The sequence below is a fragment of the Carassius auratus genome, chromosome 30 (assembly GCF_003368295.1).
Source record: "Carassius auratus strain Wakin chromosome 30, ASM336829v1, whole genome shotgun sequence".
NCBI lineage: Eukaryota > Metazoa > Chordata > Actinopteri > Cypriniformes > Cyprinidae > Carassius > Carassius auratus.
In genome coordinates, this window is record NC_039272.1 from 28,296,061 (window position 1) to 28,317,947 (window position 21,887).

General features: G+C 39.5%; 1 protein-coding gene across 1 annotated transcript in view; it reads left to right on the plus strand.

Annotated features, from left to right (window-relative positions):
- Positions 1-21,630, plus strand: part of coq4 (coenzyme Q4 homolog (S. cerevisiae)) — a 34,850-nt gene extending 13,220 nt beyond the window's left edge. Inside the window, exons 7-8 of the mRNA XM_026212554.1 lie at positions 20,939-21,008; positions 21,143-21,630. Of these exons, the coding sequence (XP_026068339.1) occupies positions 20,939-21,008; positions 21,143-21,310 (238 nt within the window). The 3' untranslated portion in view covers positions 21,311-21,630. The remainder of the gene's footprint in view (positions 1-20,938; positions 21,009-21,142) is intronic.
- Positions 21,631-21,887: the final 257 nt, after the last annotated feature.

Sequence of the window (21,887 nt, forward strand, 5' to 3'; positions counted from 1 at the left end):
ACAGTTACTATACTGGTGCAGGCATCAGGTTATTTAGGTACACGTGGTTAAGTTCAATTAGTCAATGTAGTTTACCACATTGAGGATAGTTTAGATCGTCTTGGAAATTGTTTTTATTTTGATTCATCAATCAAATTTGTGGTTAACTTTGTTTGGTTCTTCTAGGTTGTCTTACTTTACCATTAGTTTTCTAGTAATTTCATTTTCAATTCAATGGATTGACCTATCATGCATGGAGCTCTCTGGCTTCCATTCAGTTTAGAGTGGCTGGCGGATATTAGGTGTTGCGAGTCAATCCTAATATCAGACCTTCGACCCTTGCAGGGTGTCTAGGCGTTTCACCTACTCAGGAAAGAGGGGAAGGAGAAGGATAGGTAAAAGAAGAACAAAACAAAACAAGGCTGCTGTGGGTTTTCCTAGCATGGGTTACAACTACTATTGAGCTAGGATGTCAGATGCAGCTAGTGTGTCGTGAACCTTAACTTACTGTCAGGTGTTCTACCTATTGTGAGGATGGCTGCACGTTCCTTCATGGTGGGTATGTGTAACTTTGTTACGCTAAAAGTTGGATATTCTACCTGTGGGAAGAATATGTTTGTTGACTGTGTTATCAGTAGATGTGTTTACCTCTGGGTGTAGGTAATGTTGTGTGTTACTGGTGTAGTGCATGTGTGGTCAGATCTGTTCAAGTCTGTGTTGTCTCCCCCTTTTTCTAGCATCGCACTGAAGACTGGCTCTCAGCATCCTTGGCTTGGATGAGGGCGTGTCCATGGTCTAATGAGGGGTCAGTCCAGCAAGGCAGGAAGTTCTTTGGCAGACAGTCGGAGGCAGTTTGGCATGGCTGTGTGAAGCTGAGTTGCAAAACTTGTCTCCTATGTTGCATTCTTCTTGTGATGCCTTCTGGCTGTAGCAGACTTTCTGACCTTCTGTGCTCTGGTGGTTGCTGTTGCACAGACAGGGAATGTGGTACTTGGAGTTAATTTGACAGTTTGTTAGTGACTAGTCCTTTAGTACCTCAGATTTTTCATCAACAGTTGGCCGTGAAAGACTTGTTCTTTCTGGGTTGTTATTGAACAGGTGCTTGTCATCTCTGATGTGGTGCACGAGGTGATCACCGGCCTTCCGTTCTGTCGCTGGTCACAGCGAGCATGACTCAACTTTGTGGTCATATGCATGTAAATTGTCTTGAAGGAACTCTCTTAGTTGTTCCATGACTTGTTCCGTGTCTTCTAATGGTAAGCGGTCATGTTCTTGTGCATACTCAGCACTGTGCATGTCTGAGTGGTGCTGAGGTGGGTTTTGTTGTCGCTTACCCACACGAGTTGCTCTTCGATGATATACCTTTGGATATCTGGTTAGGTTTCCAGATGTTATCCTTTTGGTTTCTTGAGAAGCGTGGCTGGTCCCATGGATTTTTCCAGCAGTTGGGCTGAGAGCGGTCGTGGATATGGGCGTCACGTTCTCTGTGCTCTTGATGGAAGACTTTGGTGTTGTGATGCCACTGGGTGTCATCCAGTGCAAGGCTTGAGTCTTTGTTGACAGAGTTCAAGAGTGTGGATGTTTTGTTACCTTTCTTTGAGGCCACCTTCTGCTTGTTATAGGCCTTCTGTGTTAGGTCACGCAACTGTTGGATGGTCATGGAGTTCGGACAGGCCATGACACCTAGATGGTGACTGACTCCAGGGTGCAGATTTCTTAGGAAGAGGCTTTTGAAGTTCACATCCTCTTCAAGGTCAGGGCTGTTGTGTGCACCAAAGTAGGCTTGTCGGAGTCGGTTAAAGTAAACTTGTGGAGTCTCTTGACGACCTTGTTTGGTTTCCAAGGCAGTTAACAGTCCATGTTCAGACTCTGGGTCTGTAAACTCTTTAATCAGGACCTCACGAAGTCGCTGGTAGTTTGACTTGGTTTGACTGGGCTGTCGATCTAGAAAGTTTCGTACCTCGGGACTGGACGTGGCTCTAAGGAGGTATAACCAGTCTCTGTCAGTCACATGAGGTCTCACTTCCAGGTGAAATTCGATAACTCGCAGATAAGCTTGGATGTCGGGGCTCTCTGTGGAGTCCGGGTTGAACCTGCTGATGTTTTCAGACAGCTTGTTGAGGTCTTTGATTGTCATCCCGTGTGCAGCTTCAAGGTCTTGGACGGGAGGTTTTCTTTCGTTGGCAGGAAAGGGTTGTGTGGCGAAGGCAGGTGAGGTTTTGGGTTGTGGCCCTTCACTCCTTTCGTCACATGCCAGTTCTTGGACGTGGGACTCTGCTCTGCTCAGCAGTGATGAGGCTAAGAGAGGTTTCTCTTTCCTTGGCTCTTGTTTGTGCTTAAGCATTTTGGAGTTCTTTTCTGACCATGTAGAGCTCATCGTTGGTATCATCTAGTTGTTGGGTCAGATTGTCCATTTCAGTTCTGTACCTTTCAAGCTGGTCTTTCAAAGCACTGATTTCAGAATTCTTGGTTCTGATGTCTATCTTGGCTTTCTCCAGTAGCTGTTCGGCATACTGGAGTCTGTTTACCAGGTCTTTCTGAGAAGCCGTTGTATGTTGCTGGTCGAGCTGATCTGCTGCCAGGGCTGCTAGGAGCTTCATAACTTGTTCTGTTGTATCCTCATTCCTCTCGCTGGGTGCTTTGAGTTGATTTTGAACTTTCACTTCCAGCTTGTCTATGCGACGTTGAGCACGTGTCAGCTCCTCTTGAAGGTGGGTGATGTGCTTGTCGCTCAGTTTCAGCTGGGTGGTGAAGGCATAGCTTAGTGAGCTCGTGATCTTGACTAGCTCCTCGTGGTTGTTGTTCTGGCTTGAATCTTGTGTCAGGAATCTTCTCAGGATTAGGATTATTATTAAAAATAATAACAGTTCAAATGTCTTTGGAGTGAGGCTGTCTGTTATGCCTCTCAGCCAAATGTTCACATCTTCCCCATGGGAAATGGGGTCTGCAGTCTGCGGCATGTTGGCACGCTGAGGAGAAGAGGGACTGACACAGATCTGTGTGGAGTAAAAGCCTATGTGTGGTGGGACAACTAAGTGTTGTATCAGTGATTGTGAACCACTAGTGAAATGTGGTGATGACTGTGTTGTTCTCAGGGTGTCTAAGTAGACTAGAAATGCGAAAACTTTGTCACTCTAATGAGGAAGAGGAAAAGAGAGACAGAGGTGAAAAACAAATTCAAATGACAAGCAAAATTTCTGTTTTTCAAATGAGGAAAATTATTTTTTCCAATTAAATGTTATCAAAAACGTAAAACAATATTATTATATTTCTTGCTTTGGACAAAAGAATACAATAATAATTCTGATATCTCTTTTCTTAGTCTGACAGGATTGACACCGTACACCTTTCAGTTGGACCGCTCACCAGGGAGGCTGCGAAGGCGACAGTTGTTCAACACGTATCTCTATTAAATTGATCTCAACGTTGGATGAGATGCTAAAACTTGGATTGCGTTTCCAAATGTAGGGAGGTTAGGAAGAACAAATGAGAGGATGATTACAATCAAATTCATAAAGGATGATTCGTCGTCTTTGGCACGATTGCGTATTTACTTCACTTAGAATTGATTGATGGTTCTTACATGTCCTACAAATGTAAAAAGAGAAGAGGAAAGTAAAGGAGAGAGAGGACGGAGATGGTAAGTCTCAGTAGCGGTTATCTAAACTACAAGCAGGGTGTTGTGTTAGTTGCTGCACAACTAATCAAACAAAATAAACTTTAAGTGAAAGAGGGTTGTCTTTCTAATTTATTTGAACTCGTAGTGAGGGATAACAATGTCTCCTTTTAGGGCTCAGGTTTTGTCGTTCCCAGGCTAGGATACACAAAAGAAATGGTAAGAAATAGGAAAATTAAAAAAATTAATAAATGGGCAAAATATGCAAAAATTAAATTAAAAAGAGGAAATCAATACGTAAAACAATAGTGGTTAAGTGTATAACCAAAACAGGAAGAGGGGTAAAACGCATTCAAATAATTAAAGGTCTGAATAGCATATATTCAGATGGGTAATAAATAAATTAGGAAGAATAAGTTTACTTAAACTTCCAAAGTTCAAGGCTTATTCATTCCTAAAATAATTAGACCCAAAAGAGAATACTAGAAATAAAAGATCATATGAAATGATCTGAGAGGGAAATTTTAAATACTTCCAAATTTAATGTTTCAATTAAATTTCAATTTGACAATTAATAATTGTGAGTCAGTATTTCCCTTTCTAGTAAAATGAAAATAAATGGTTTAGTGAGGAAAGAGAGCACTAAAGAGAAAGAGACTAACAAGTGTTAGTTAAGATGTTTAAAATGGTTAAATCACGTCAGCGTTGCCCAAACGCACATTATTCTACCACTGGATGGTAATGCTAATGGCTAACCTTTGAGGCTAGTGGCTTTAGTATAGACTTCAATGTAAATGCAATGGTTTCGTTAGCTTAGTGACACCGCGGAGTTTGTGTGCTGCGCGTGCACAGTTCAGAGTTGCTCCGGAAGTACGTTAGGCTTCCGGGTCACGGTCGTCACTATGGCAACCAAAACACATTCTAGTGGATTAGCACATGAATCGTTGCATTGTTGCAAATACAGTTAAGCATGTTACATGAAATGTCGGCTCATTTCAACACTGTACAAATAACAACACCGCCTTTCAGTTGGTTTTGCGATGTGGCACTTAAACTCTCAGTTTGTATAGAGTTAAATTTATCTTAATTCAAATAGCAGCTTCCTGCTGTAGTTATTATATCAATCTCAACAATTTGATTCTCCGTGCCAGTTTTTCTGGACACAAACATAAAAGTTTTCCTTCGCTGTTGGTACACAGTTAAAATTTACTTGATCAAGCTTTTAAAACACTCCCATTCAAATTACTCTCGGACACACGCCGTGTTACGCGAGATTGCATTCACTTTGTGAACGGATACAAATGGGCAAACATTGTTCTCTAATGTTTAACGTTAACTTAGGGGAGTCGAATATCAAATTTGATTCGGCAGTGGAACACGCACTGGCAATCAAACTATATGAAATATGAATACGGGGACTTTGATAAATAGATTGAGGAACCCGCTCAAAACTATTCTTTATTCACCGATTTATATCCCTTTTGAAACACTAACAGTTTAGCTCCGTTCAGCAAACAGTGACTGAGATAGCGTTTGAGACACTGGAAACACGCAGTGAAATCAAATCAGCTATAAAACAAGGCATTACACAAATGAGGAACACGCTCAATTTCTACCTTATTGTACGATCTCAGATGTTTACTTTTAAGTTCACTTACTGCTGTTAACATTGAAGAGACGGACTTGAGTTAAAGTTTCTTCTAGCTCCTTTCATTCAAGCGGGGGGGGGGGGGGGGGGGGGGGGGGCGCTGCTTTCGTCACGCGTCACACAAACACACACACACCTACATACTCCGGTCTCGCAAGCTTCTCATCTTTCATTCCTTTAGCAAAATCAAAGATTAAATAAACTTGGTTTATGCTCACAATTTAGATTAAACTGCCCGCATTTTCTCCACCATTATAATGTAAGGGAAACAGGTCAACGGAGACGCCCTGCGATTCAGTGAACTAGCCGTTTAACATCAAATCTGCGCTGGATACTAATATCCAAACTATAGTGAAACACTATCAATTAGCACAGTAACAAGATCGGCAGTTTAAGACCTTAACTTGTAAGCACAAAACACAAGATACTTCTCTTTTCAATATGAATAAGGCTTTATTAGATAAATCTAAGACATATAAACTAATCTAACACATAAACGCACGCACACACACATCCACACAAGTTGCAGGAAGGTCGAAAGTTAGGGAAAGATGAGTTTAAGAGAATGGAAATATGGAATCCCAAGTTAACAGCAATACTTTAAATTGCATAGACATGAACAACCATCAATCACGTAATTAGCGCTCGCATTGAGTTCCTCAATGGGGTTAAAATTATATTAGATACACCAGCACAACAAATATCTGGGAATACGTTGCCTTCGTTTGCTGTGAGAGGGACTCCCGTTGAAAGGGGTATCCCGGTGTCGCTGATTGGCTGGAAGTTCAGTTGGCTGAAGTGACGTCTTGGGGAGCCCGTGCTTGGGCGTTGGCTGAAGCTGGAGAGTCGTGTGCGCTGGTCGAAGTTGAATGGGCATCCGAGGTCAGGCGTCGGAGACTCGACGTTATAAAACTTAACTCAGAACACGAAACTCTCAAACGGAAAAGAAAAGAAATAAAGTTTGACGAGACTAGGTTGTGTTCCTTCTCATTGTGGCATAGTAGTAGCAGGCAGGCACGCTGGAACCGCGCTCAGAGAACAAAGATGACTAACCGCATGGCTAGATGCTACAAGCTAAAGCTAGGTAGCAAAGCTACAAGCTAAAAGCTAAGAGCAGGCATGACTAATAGCATGACTGATAGCACGAGCAAGGCTGGAACTAAAAGCAGACATGGCTAATAGCAGCAGCTAGGGACTAAAAGCAGACTAAAAGACCGCATGACTGATGTCCAAGGTATTTAAATTTCCTTGTGGGCCACCCCTCAAATGTTGCCTTGACCAATCAGATATGGTCCTGGGGTCTGGGGTATCATAAATCATTGTTTATCTTACCAAGCATGTGGTTCTTGCCTCACAGGGTCTAATTTTGGACATGATTCCTATAACATGATTATGATATATTTTACAAATAAATGATTGTCAGGACAATATCAAGCAAGAAAATTCGATTATGTCAATACTAGACATGACTATGTATCCTATAGTTATCAAAAGACATACACAATAAGTGATTATACATGATAGTCAAATGTGTGGGTTACACATAAATGAATATGGAGTTAAGCAATGGAACGATTCATTTAGAAGTCTTTTTGAGTTCATTCTGGTCCATATATAATGTATAAAAAGCAGTTTCTTTGCCATTCTCTGGCAAAGGGACTTTTCTGTGAAGACAAAGGTTTAAAGCCCTTCCCCCTTAGGAATTTCAGTATGGTTCTGCTGGATGGGGGAGTCAATGGGACTTGTGCAGTACTCTCATGGGTTTCCATGTGATGTCCAGCGTTGCATTTCAATTATGAACAACAAATTTGACAATCTCTTCTTCGAATTGAAATTGTGAATAAATGCTCTAGTGGTGTTCATGTTGAAAGCTGTTGTGTGAACAAGTTGGTTGGTAATCTGCTTGGTTCTTGTGGCACTAGAACTGATTTATGACTTCCTGAGGAATTCAGCTCATGTTTCAATGCACACAGCTCTGATAGACTCTTTAATTTGTCTCTTCGACTCATTTCTGCTACACTTTATTTGCTCTGTCTATTGAGGAGGGTGAAATCGATATGTATTTTATACAGAAAACAGTTCAGTTTGATCCAATTCTAGATTTATGGACAAATTGAAAAATATTTTATTTCATAATTTTTGTTCATCATCCCACAGCAAGTAACTTTGCTCCACATTATTTGATTTAATGTCCGTTTCTAAATATGACTGGACTGCAGCCCGAAACATGATTGTTGCAAAGAAGTAAATTACACTTGAAATATAAATTGTGTAATCTTGAGTTTCCACTGAAGTGAATGCCTTAAGCTAGGCATGATTTGTAAATAAACATTTGAAAGCATGATTAAATGTCTCTTAAACTGTTCTAACTACCTTTCTAATCTTTTTGTATTCTGTTTTCCTTTCATTTATTATACAATTATATATATATATATATATATATATATATATATATATATATATATATATATATATATATATATATATATCGATAGATAGATAGATAGATAGATAGATATATTATCTATTCTGTTTTCTTTCTACATGTACTGTGTTTAAGCTAACTGAGACTTGTATACAGTATATCATTGTTCTTTGTTGTTTTTGATTGCTTCCATTGTCCTCATTTGTACTAAATGTAAATGTAATGTAATGTATATGGGAATGCTAGAAAGTGAAGCCTTTTTTCTACAACGTATTATTGATATGATTGACCAAATTCTATTAAATAAATTACCACTGGATCCTGAGCTTCTTATTGTGGGTATATATCCTATCAGTCCTCTCTTACAAAGCAAAGAGGTCAGATTCAGGCCGGATGTGTATTTTGCAAGCTAAACGAATAATTGCTCTTAATTGGAAAAATATGATTGCGCCAAGAATTGGAAAGTGGATCAAAGAAATGGCATCAAATATGTCAATGGAAAAGATTATGTATATTGTCAAAAATAAAATGTTTTTGAAGTTGTCTTTTATTAAATTCTTAAGGAACCCATGCAAATCTTGGTATAGTTTGCTAAAACAAGCTCTGAGGGAGTAGGGTAATATCATGATCTTTTTTACAGACTTGGGAAATAATTGTTACTTGATTTAGGTATCTTGAAAAAAAATTTTTTTTTCTTTTTTCCCCTTTTGCGATGGGTGGGAGAATAGGGTGTAAAATGTTTGCTGTATGATTTTTACTGTGTAATCCGTTTTAAATGCAAACTGAAAAAATAAATAAATATACTGTTAAAAAAGAAGAAACGTTTTACATCATGATGGTAACACATAACTGTCTTGCCTAAAGGCCACAGCTGATGACTCCTGCTGAGGGTCGAACTATCATCCTTCCAGCCCTGAAGGGTTACACGAGTTCTAGAGGCTATCCCAGCATCTTGAACCAAGGGCAGAAAAATAACCCTGCACAAGTGGCCAGTGCATTACGAGGCTTATTTATTTATTTATTTATTATTATTATTATTTAAGGAACATAACAGAATAAATCTATAAAATTTGAGCTGTTTAGTCCCAAAACTAAATACCGTAAAAGTACTATGAATGTTGCCCATACTAATCATGCAATATAAGCCATATCTTCTGAAGACATGCAGATACTTTTATGTCGTTATTTGATGCAAATTTTCCCTTATATTGAAGCTTTTCAAACTCTTTGGACTTTGGATAAGTTTGAATCTTAACCCAGCTGGTGTCTCTTGTTAATAAGTAATAATAATCATCATAAATTAATTATATATTTACTTATATATTTTAGCGAGCTCTTCCCCCTAGTAGATGGTGTCATCCTATTACAAGAATTACTACAATATTTTAGAATCAAAACTTATACATTTACAAAACATATATTATTGGAAAGGTGTGAGTCTCAAGCTTCCATATTAGGTGGTTAGTTGGTGATAGAAATAATATTGAAACAGAAATGTATACATTTGTGAAAGGTGTCACCTGCTGTGTCACCTGCTGGCTATTTTTGGTATAATGCTTAAATATCACAGGAACCTCATTTGTACTGTACTTTTCCTTAGTAAACTTAAACTTTTATAACTTTTCAAAACATATTTTTTTTTTAGCAGTTATCTGCAAATTGTAAAAAACAAAACAAAAAAAAAAACCTTGTCTGTATTCAAAAGTGTCCTTGAACAGGAATGACATAAGTAGACTTACTATACATATTTAGAATTTGTATATATAATTAATTATTAATTTATAAATAAAAAATATGTCAATTGCATATGCTTAGTGTTCTTTTAAGCAAGTTTGCAAAATCAAGGAATTACTGATTACTGGCAAATTAGTGTCACGCTGTCTGGTCTCTGTTTCCCTGGGTGTTCACTAGGTGGTATCACTTCCCATAGGCTCCTCACCGTAGGCACTACAATTCCCACTAGCCTTGTCCCTTCATCACAGTAATTGCACTCCTGTTAATTGCACTCAGATGTCTTCACTTGTTAGTCATTATCCTCCCTATATTAACCAGTCCTTTTCTGTTTGTCTGCATGGAGTCCTTACTTTCCGTCACCAAGTTTCCTCGCGGTCCTAGTCTTCAAGTTCCTGTTCCTGTTTGTTTGTTTGTTTGTTTGTTTCTGTTTTGGACTGATATTGGTTATGACCCCTGCTTGTTTGGTTTCTGATTTTGAATTACCCTATTAAAATCATACTGCACTTGGATCTTCCGTCTCTTGTGTTCCCATATGTGACAGAGGGACTCCATCATGCCAAGATCCAGTGGTGTGGGATTTCGTATACGTTCCCCAGCCACCATAGAGGAGCGGATGGGGAGACTTTTAAACCTAACCACTCTCCGTCAAAAGGGGAGTGAGGTGGGGTGCTTGGTGCAAATTTTCTGGACAATGGCAGTGGGGATGGGGTATAATGATGAGGCCCTGAAGGACATTTTCAACGACTGCTTGGATGACCCTTTGCCTGGGTGGGAGATGAAGGGGCTGGAGATACTGGACTTTTGGGGGTTCACCAGTTACTTACAGCATCGATCTCGGTGGGATGACTCGGCCACACCTGTCTCTCTCGGTGGGATGGCTGACTCTAGACCAGGGTCTACAGACAGTAGGACCGCCAGCCCAGCACCACAGCACAAGGTGGTTGCCAGCCCAGCGCCACGGCGCAAGATGGCCGCCAGCCCAGCGCCACCTCCAGAGTCGAGTCAGGGCAAGTCACCGTTGACCCTCCAGAGTCAGGGCAAGTCACCGTTGACCCTCCAGAGTCAGGGCAAGTCACCGTTGATACTCATGAGTTAAGCACTACCACAGTTAGACCTCTGGAGTCAAGTCGAGTCACTGGTGATCTTCAAGGACAGAGTCCAGTCACTGGTGATCTTCAAGGACAGAGTCAAGTCACTGGTAATCTTCAAGGACAGAGTCAAGTCACCGGTGATCTTCAAGGACAGAGTCAAGTCACCGGTGTTCTTCATGGGCAGATTCAAGTCACCATTGATCTTCATGTGCAAAGGCAAGTCACCAGTGATCTTCATGGACAAAGGCAAGTCACCAGTGATCTTCATGGGCAAGGTCAAGTCACCGACTATCTTCATGGGCAAAGGCAAGTCACCATTGATCTTCATGGGCAAATGCAAGTCACCATTGATCTTCATGAGCAGAGTCAGGTCACCAGTGATCTTCATGGGCAAATGCAAGTCACCATTGATCTTCATGAGCAGAGTCAGGTCACCAATGATCTTCATGAGCAGAGTCAGGTCACCAATGATCCTCATGAGCAGAGTCAAGTCACCAATGATCCTCATGAGCAGAGTCAAGTCACAAATGATCTTCATGAGCAGAGTCAAGTCACAAATGATCTTCATGAGCAGAGTCAAGTCACCATTGATCTTCCTGAATCCAGTTTAAACTCTGCAGAAATACCAGAGCTTCTCCACATCTCTGCTGAACTACCAAAGCCTCTCCACGTCTCTGCTGAACTACCAGAGCCTCTCCATGTCTCAGCCAAACTCTCGGAGCGCTCGATTGATCCTGTCGTGGCCATGGAGGCCACCCTTAACTTGTTCATGTTCTCTGTTTCAGACTTGCCTATCCAGACATGCTCTCATGTATCATCGATCCCACTGTGGTGGTCTTCTGCGCCACCCTGATTGGCTTTTGTCTCGAACGCATGGATGTGGCGGTCTTCTGCGCCGCCCTAGTGGGCTTCTGTCTCGACCGCACGGATGTGGTGGTCTTCTGCGCCGCCCTGGTGGGTTTCTGACTCAACCACATGGCTCCAGTTCCACCTTGCTCCACCCTGGATTCCTGCCCTGTCGGTTCGGCCATGGGCCACTGAACTTTCTGTTCTCCCCTGGACTTGTGTTTTGTTGTTTTTGTTGTTGTCTTTGTTTGTTTTTTGGCACTTCCTGTCTTTGTTTCCATATATTAACTGGCCCTCAGACCCTCCCCCTGGTCCTCCGCCGGTCCACCTCCCTCCTGGGTTCCTTGTTTTTGTTAATTGCACTTGTCTCTGTTTCCCCATTTTACAAAGCCCTCCGTCCCTCCCCCTGGTCCTCCGCCACTCCACCTCCCTCCTGGTCTCTGTATTCCTTGGTCTCTTCTTGGTTTCGGGTGGAGCATCTGGTAGCTGCTCCGTGGAGGAGGGGGTAATGTCACGCTGTCTGGTCTCTGTTTCCCTAGGTGTCCACTAGTGGTCTCACTTCCCCATAGGCACCTCACCGTAGGCACTACAATTCCCACTAGCCTTGTCTCTTCATCACAGTAATTGCACTCATGTTAATTGCACTCAGATGTCTTCACTTGTTAGTCATTATCCTCCCTATATTAACCAGTCCTTTTCTGTTTGTCTGCATGGAGTCCTTACTTTCCATCCCCAAGTTTCCTCGCGTTCCTAATCTTCGAGTTCCTGTTCCTGTCTGTTTCTGTTTTGAACTGATATTGGTTATGACCCCTGCTTGTTTGGTTTCTGATTTTGTATTACCCTATTAATTAATAGTTATTATGCTTGCAGCTTTTATGTCCTACATGCATTATTTTCTTTTATTTCCTTCCATTTTTCTCAGATCCTATTTGTATACCACTTCTGTTTTCTCACTTGATCTTCATTGAAACTTTTGATACCCTGCAATCTGTCTATCATAGCAACAGCCAATGTTAGTGCTCTCTAATCACAGGATTCACATGAACAATATGTGATAAATTACATGAGAGAAATAAGCTTTATTTGCTCTGTCTATTGAGGAGGGTGAAATCGATATGTATTTTATACAGAAAACAGTTCAGTTTGATCCAGCTTCTAGATTTATGGACAAATTGAAAAATATTTTATTTCATAATTTTTGTTCATCATCCCACAGCAAGTAACTTTGCTCCACATTATTTGATTTAATGTCCGTTTCTAAATATGACTGGACTGCAGCCCGAAACATGATTGTTGCAAAGAAGTAAATTACACTTGAAATATAAATTGTGTAATCTTGAGTTTCCACTGAAGTGAATGCTTTAAGCTAGGCATGATTTGTAAATAAACATTTGAAAGCATGATTAAATGTCTCTTAAACTGTGACAAAGATATTGGAACAGATATTGAAGACACACAGTGTACACAATAATGTTATAATTGTATCAACTAAACTACCAAGTTTAAATGAATACTTTTTTATTTTAATTAATTATTTATTTCCCTTTTTATCTTTTATCCATGTATTTTTCCTCATTTTCTGCATTGCAGTTTTTGTCAACTTATTTATTTTCCATTTTATATTGTACTGTTATGTCTATGTTTCCACTATACTTTAAGTACTGAATATGCTTTGTTTTGAATGCTGCAATGCACTGATGCAAATTTTTAAAGAGGTCATGACATGAGAAATAAATTTGCCTTGATATTTTGGTATATAAGTGGTCTTTGTACCATTAAAATATCCTGCAATTAGGTGCACTAATCAATATTTGAAAAACACTTTTGACCACACTATATAACCGAGTCCCAAAACACACTTGTAACCAATCAGCAGTGAAGGGCATGTATAGTAATGATAGAGAGAAGAAAGTGCTCAGTTTGACTGAGCACTTTCTCTGACCAGGCAAGAGGTAGGACCTGCATAAATATCGGAGCAGCTTTCCAGCAGTGGAGAGAACTCTAGGAGTTGCAAGGCTTGGATTCAGACGCGAAGGTTTCGTTTTTTTCTTATTTATAGGTGATTAACGTTGATTTTGCCTTGTTTCACACAACTTATCTGTGTTGGCTTTTATTTGAATATGCCTGTGTGTCATCTTCGCGTGTTTCTGTGATCATCATTGCTATGGATGTGTATGTATGTGTGGGGCAGAGATATTAAAATAGGGGTGAGGTCCTATTGGGGTATGGGTGCATTTGTTTTGGTGCTTGACAATATCAACATCGTTTGTAAAAAATTGACAAATTGTTGAATAAAGTTTTTTTTTTCTTTTTTTTCGGTTACAAAAAGTATTCTCGATGCTCCATAATGTTACGGTTGAACCACTGATGGCAGATGGTCTATTCTGACAATGCTTTTCATACTTTTCCGGAACTTGACCGTGTAATTTACTTGGCAGTCACAAGCCTCCTGGTTTTCATCCAAAATATCTTAACCCCTTAACTGTCACTCACGTTTTTGAACATAGACTTTATAGTGCACGATTCAAACTTAAATTTTTATAATTCATTAATGAAAAAAATTAGTAACGTGATATTGATGTACCATTTACATGGTAATGCAATGTCTGATTTAAAAATGGGGTTTAAAGGATGAATTTTGAGATTTTAAGTTTTCAGGTGATATATAATTTCTGATAATTTCTAAAATGTGATAGAGAAAAAGGCAACAAAGAAGTATTTTTTTAAACAAAGGTCAAAACTCCTGTTATAATTTAGGGTGCACTCTTGTCATAAATTAATCTATTACTTATCCTACATAATTTTTAACAAAAAACATTGATAAAATATATATTTGGGAGTCTTAGACCTTTCCAACGATATATAGTTTGACAAGATTAGATTAGATTTAATTGTAATATAGTGAAGTAAATATCGGTGTACCGTATATGGGACGGGGTGACAGTTAAATTAAGACAAACAAAGTGTGGCGAGTGGGACGGGGCCGAGAGGCGTGGGAACGAGGAGTGAGGCCAGGTGTAGTGATTGAAGATGAGCTGCACCTGGCCTCACTCCTCGTTCCCACGCCTCTCGGCCCCGCCCCACTCGCCACACAAAGCTTTCACGGTGATTAATGACAAAAATTTTTGGGGAGGAGTTTCCCTTTAAGGGAGCCACCCCTTAAAACAGGTCATTTTAGAGAGAGGGCCAGAATGAGGGCTGAAAATGTATAATTTTTCCACATATTTATTTATTTAGTTTTTTTATAAATTTATAAAATTGCACTACATTTAGAATGGTCATGGATAAGGATTTCAACCGTAAAATGCCCTCAATGCACATTCACAATATGCAGAGTGTCTCCTACCTTGATAGAAAAATGCTTGCTCTCATATAAAATCATTTCTTCAGAGATCATCAGTGTTCTGTTTGGGCTACACAGATCTATAGGCTTCAGAAGAGAAAGAAACAAGACTCTTAATCAGATTACAAGGTAAACTACTTTTGACTCATAACATTTACAGTATAATATTGGCTCCATGTTTGAAGAAGGTTATAAAAGAAACCCAATCACTACTAAAATATGCAAATCGCTGAATCTTGCAATAATGTCTCTTTACAGAGTACTTCACCCACACACATACCATCTCTTACCATATTATTTTCTAAAACAGGACACTGTAACTTACAATTTCTGAAATTGTTTTTGAAGTTACACAGGCTACATCAGACTGGTTGCATGACATGCTGTCTACCTAGAAAACCATAATAAATATAATTCATAAAAACCATAATTTTTGGAAACTAACTCCTCCTAGACCGTTCAAGCTACATACTCCAAACTCGGGTCAGACCTTCATACTGTTCTGACTTGGTGTGCTATATCTTTTCAGACTGGTTTGAGTTACGGTTTTCTTAAAAATTAATATTAAAAATCATAAAAATGCCCATAGACTTTCATTGACAGGATGTTCAGATGACCCAAGCTCCAAATCCCATTAGACTCAATCAAGCTTTGATGCTAATCAATTTAAACTCATTCAATCTCATCTAATCTATCTATCTATCTATCTATCTATCTATCTATCTATCTATCTATCTATCTATCTATCTATCTATCTATCTATCATGGTAAACTATGGTAAATCATGGTAAACTATGGTAAATCATGCTAGAATCAATAAATTATACTTGAACATGGCAAATCGTGGTATAGACCCTTTTACAGTTGGTAAACAAGGTGACGTATTTGTGTGTTAGCTGGAGGCAGAAAGATTCCCCTCAACACTTGAACAAACGGTAGCTAGTGAGTTTTCTTAGCTTGTTTTTTTAACAATGGCTGGAGAAAATCTGAATATATCTGCTTTATCTGAATATTTAAGGTCACTCACTGTCCGGGGCCGCGATAATTATTTGAAAAAGTTAACTTTAACGGACGGAACCAGATTGGTCGACCTGTACACAATCACTCATTGGATGGACGATCTGACAGGATTACCTCCGATTGAGTGGCCTGACATCTACACTTACTTGATAGAGAAACCGAGCGTGTATAGTAAAGAGAAACTGAGGGTGTATAAATCCTTATATTAAATAAATAGTGACATTACAGTAAACTTATTATTAAGATGTAAATATTTTCTAGAAATAAAAATTCAGAAGACTGGAAAATAATTATAAACCTTCTGTATTTATTATTTCTTACCATGTTCTAAATTCCAGTCACAATTAATCACAACAATGTATATAAAATGTTCTCCGTCAATTCTGGCAACCAACAACACAACAAGACGACATTTAAGCTCCTTGAGTAGCCGACCCTGTGTTGGTTTGTATTAGCCGCCTCTAGTTTTCCGTTTGTTTTGCCTCCAGCTAGCGCCGTGACGTACCTGTGACGTCCGCGCAAAAGGGGTCTATACTATAGTAAATCATGGTAAACTATAGTAAATCGTGGTAAATCATGGTAAACTATGGTAAATCATGGTAAATTATGGTAAACTATGGTAAATCATGCTAGAATCAATAAATCATACTTGAACATGGTAAATCATGATATACTATAGCAAATCATGGTAAACCATGGCAAATCGTGGTAAATAATGGTAAACTATGGTAAATCATGGTAAACTATTGTAAATCATGCTAGAATCAATAAATCATACTTGAACATGGTAAATCGTGATATACTATAGTCAATCATGGTAAACTATGGTAAATCGTGGTAAATCATGGTAAACTATGCTAAATCATGCTAGAATCAGTAAATCATACTTGAACATGGTAAATCGTGGCATACTATAGTAAATCATGGTAAACTATGGTAAATCATGGTAAACTATTGTAAATCATGCTAGAATCATAGTAAATCATACTTGAACATGGTAAATCATGGTATACTATAGTAAATCATGGTAAACTATGGTAAACCATGGTAAATCATGGTAAACTATGGTAAATCATGCTAGAATCAGTAAATTATACTTGAGCATTGCAAATCGTGGTATACTATAGTAAATCATGGTAAACTACGGTAAATCTTGGTAAATCATGGTAAACTATGCTAAATCATGCTAGAATCAGTAACTCATACTTGAACATGGTAAATCATGGTATACTATAGTAAATCATGGTAAATCATGGTAAACTATGGTAAATCATGGTAAACTATGATAAATCATGCTAAAATCAGTAACTCATACTTGAACATGGTAAATCGTGGTATACTATAGTAAATCATGGTAAACTATGGTAAATCGTGGTAGACAATGGTCAACTATGGTAAATCATGGTAAACTATGGTAAATCATGCTAGAATCAATAAATCATACTTGAACATGGTAAATCGTGGTATACTATAGTAAATCATGGTAAACTATGGTAAATCGTGGTAAATCATGGTAAACTATGCTAAATCATGCTAGAATCAGTAAATCATACTTGAACATGGTAAATCATGGTATACTATAGTAAATCATGGTAAACTATGGTAAATCGTGGTAAATCATGGTAAACTATGGTAAATCATGGTAAACTATGATAAATCATGCTAGAATCAGTAAATCATACTTGAACATGATAAATCGTGGTATACTATAGTAAATCATGGTAAACTATGGTAAATCGTGGTAAATCATGGTAAACTATGGTAAATCATGGTAAACTATGCTAGCCACGTGGTAAAAGCATGCTAGCATCATCTTAGCAACATAATAATCATGTTAGCAAAATGCTAATCATGCTAGAAACATGCTAGCGACATGCTAGCAATATGCTAATCATGCTAGCAACATGCTAGTTGTATGCTAATCATGATAGAAACATGCTAGCGACATGCTAGCAATATGCTAATCATGCTAGCAACATGCTAGTAACATGCTAATAATTCTAAAAAAATGCTAGCAACATGTTAATTATGCTAGCAACATGCTAATCATGCAAGAAAAATGCTGCTAACAACATGCTAATCATGCTAAGATCATGCTAGCAACATGCTAGTCGAATGCTAATCATGCTATAAACATTGTAGCAACATGCTAATAATGCTAGTCGCATGATAGTCATGCTAGAAACAAACTAGCAACATGCTATTCATGCTAGAATCATGCTAGCAACATTCAAATCATGCTAGATGCATGCTAGCAACATGGTAATCATGCTAAAATCATGCTAGCAAAAAATGCTAATTGCATGCTAGTCATGCTAGAAACATGCTAATCATGCTAACAACATGCTAGTGACATGCTACTAACATGCTAATCATGCTAGCGACATGCTAGTCACTTGCCAATTATGTTAGTGAAATGCTAACAACATGCTAATCATGCTAGAAACATGCTAGGCACATGCTAATCATGCTAGCAACTTGTTAGTCGCATACTAATGCTAGAAACATGCTAGAGACATGCTAGTAACTTCCTAATCATGCTAGCGACATGGCTAGTCACTTGCTAATTATGCTAGCGACATGCTAGATACCTTGCTAATCATGCTAAGTACATGCTAGTCACTTGCTAATCATGCTAGCAAACATGCGAGCAACTTTGCTAATCATGCTAATGACATGGTAGTCACTTGCTTGTTATGCTAGCAATATGTTAATCACTGTCTTTTTTAAACTTCTTAAACTTTTAAATCTTTTTAAACTTTTCACATTTTCAAACTTTTCAAACTTTTCAAACTTTTCAAACTTTGTAAACTTTTCAAACATTTCAAACTTTCTGGTCATGCTTTCTCAAGCCAACTTAAAGTTTGTCTTGACAAACTTTTTCATATAGTTTTATTTAATGCTTGGAATTATTATTATTATTATTTATTTTATATATATATGGGAGATTTACCTGCACAAAGATGGGGAAGATAAGGATTTTGGGTGTAACTTTAACGTAGGTACCATAGTTGGTATGAGGCATGTGTGACCTCACAATGTTGCAGTTCTGGTAGTTGGGCAAAGTTCTGTTGGTAGTTTCCACTGTGCTGTGTATTGGATTTGCTGTTGGCAGAGCGACGCAGAAAACAGGTTCTGCTTGCCAGTCCAGGGGCTGACTGGGCATTAGCAGTTGGAGGGGGTGGAACAGACGCCTGAGGTGTTTTAAACATCTGGCCACCTGGTAGAAAGAAAGGTGAGATTTAAGTCAGATAACAGATAAATGAAAAGCCCTTTCTATAGTTTCCTTTGTATAAAATAGACAAAATGACAACACTTGATTCCGCAAACAGGTAGCTGGTGAAAACTTTACCAGTTCTCTGCGAACAATGGAAGATGAAAGGAATATGAAACGTATTTGTTTTTGCAACACACTTGCAAATAAGATGTCATCAGCCCCTATTTTACTGGGGCATGAGCCCCGGTGAAATACCGATTTGCCCTAGTATAATATGACGGTTAAATCCTTGTCTGTTGATTGAGATTACCTAACAACCTGAGAAGCAACATTCTGACAGCATTTTAGCAGTCATGTTGTGTGTTTTCTATCAGCTGTTAATAATCAATTGATTCCAGATTCCCTAATTAATCATTCTTTTGATCTAATCAGTCAAATGCCTTTGCAAAAGCATCTAGTATTGTTTGTGGTTCAATTCACACTCAAAATCATTTTCTGTGGTTTCTCACATCAGAATAGTAATGGGATAATTTGTAAAACAGAACCCAAAAAGAGCACTGGATAGGGTGATTTTACCTAAGTGCATTTTAGGAAACTAGGAAAAGTCTTCTATTGTTTCATCAGTAATTCAGCAGATCTTTATTGTGCATGCAGCCTGTGATCAAATTTAGAATAAAGAGATTGCATATTCATATATGCATGTCAGTATAGAGTAAAAAAGAAATCAGGGAAACTTTTGTAAAATGTGCCAGTGCCCCAGTAATGATTAAAGCCAAGAAACTCTCCAGAATACATTACACTAATGGCACAAAAATTGTTTACAGCAGCTTTCAAAGTACTCTCTGTAAGTTCCATTTTCAGTTTTGTCACTTTTATGGAATGTCAGGAGGGTCGATTTCTTAAGCCTGTATACAACCCCACACCAGCTCCACCCAATACTGAAGTTTTATCTGGTTTCATCTGTAATTGCAGCAGTGAGTACCACACTCCTTTTAGTGGCAGCACCCAACAAAGCTCAGAATCTTCAGGGTAATTTTTTTGTGTGGAAGCAGAACCCAATCCATTCCCCTTATAAATATTCAACCTCAATGGCACCCCAGGAACAGCACAGGCAAGAAAGGGAAAATGAGCATGAGGAGTATGGGGAAGAATTGACATGACCATCTCGGTCTAAAGTGGCCTTATCTGTTAAGTTTGTCTGCTATAGGAGCTGCACCCCATTTCGGGCTCCAAGTATCTTATGGATGTTCAGAATCAGATGAAATACCTTTTGAAAGTTGTCCCTGAAGGAACAGAGAAGCTAGATAAGTACAAGTGCAAAGTCTTTACACCAGTAGCATCAAGCTCAGGCTGGGGAGCACTGTGCAGTATTTGGCACCTGGACAGGTGCTCACACTGGTACATAAATTGCCTAGAGCTGTTAGCAGTCCTCCTGGTTCTCAAGTGTTATTATGCAGACATACAGGACTTCCATGTCCTGATCTGAATGTATTGCACGGCAATGGTGGCATACATAAATTACCATGGGGGAAACTGTTTGCACCAGATTCTGATTCACTGCTTTGTTGTCTGTTCAGATCGTGTTCTATTCTGAAGCATGTTCTCTTTCTTTAGGGAATGAAGGATTCATCCTTCGAAGGTTCTGAGGATTTGGGATGTATTTAGAAAACAGAGGTGACCCAGAGGTGGCGCCCGTACTGCGTTTGAGCTCTGTCACTATATTCTTTTTATCGACTATTTTTATCTTAAAAATTAATTTTAAACACCATCGTTTCCGTTTATATAACGTGTGAATATATCCTCTATTGTATTCTACAACAAAAACAATCAGAGCGCCTCGTTATCACTAGTTTTATTTTGATCTCCTGGGTCCGCTATTAGCTTATAGCCTGTTAGCATCAGTGGCGTGGTTGCAGCTAACTGCGCTTACATTGCTAATACTCTATTCACACACATTACCACTGCTGTACTCACTGTTAGTTGCTTTAATGGCAGATGAATGTCTACCTTTGATTGCAGGCGAGGACACGTTGGGCACCGAATGAAGCTCGAGCTCGAGGCCGTGGGAAAGCAGATTTGCGACCTGGAGGTGAGGCAGGCCCAGCTGAGAGAGCGGAGAGCCGTGCTGAAATCATCTTGGGCTGATGCTCACAAGTCCGGGTTAAGTATACAGCATGCTGTTAACAGTCCCACCACGTCTACTCCTTGTGTTTCTCTGCACAGGCCCGGTGCACCCAGGACGTGATCCCAGATGTCCTTCACTCCGGCGCCGGGACACCATGGACCCTGGGTGCATCCACAGTGGAGGACGCGAGCCAGGCCCCGGGCGATGACTTCTCCCCCTCCGGTCTTCGAGATCTCCACACCGAACCGCTTCGTTCCCCTCCGTGAGACAAGATGCGACGCTGTGATCATTGGAGACTCCATCGTCCGACACGTCCGTGCTACGTTAGCTGAAGGTAAAGTGCACACTCATTGTTTGCCTGGTGCTCGAGTTCTCGATGTTTCTGCGCAGATACCCGCGATCCTGAAGGCCGAAGAGATCCACAGAGTGGTCGTGCTTCACGCCGGGGTTAACAACACCTCGCTGCAGCAGACGGAGACACTGAAAAAGGGACTTCAGCAGCCTGATCGAGACGGTTCGCAGCACGACGCACGCGGTGACCATCGTCGTGTCAGGACCACTGCCCACGTATCGACGAGGACACGGAAAGTTCAGTAGACTTGTTGCTTTAAATGAATGGTTGTTGTCATGGTGTAAAGAACAGAAACTGCTATTTGTTAATAACTGGAATCTTTTCTGGGAGCATCCTAGGCTGTTTCGCGCTGATGGCCTGCATCCCCAGCAGAGTCGGAGCGGAGCTGCTCTCTGACAACATCTCCAGGACACTTCGCTCCATGTGACTAGTAAGACAATTCTCAAATAACTATTATGATGACTTTTGTTCCACCTGCTTAAATGATAGAA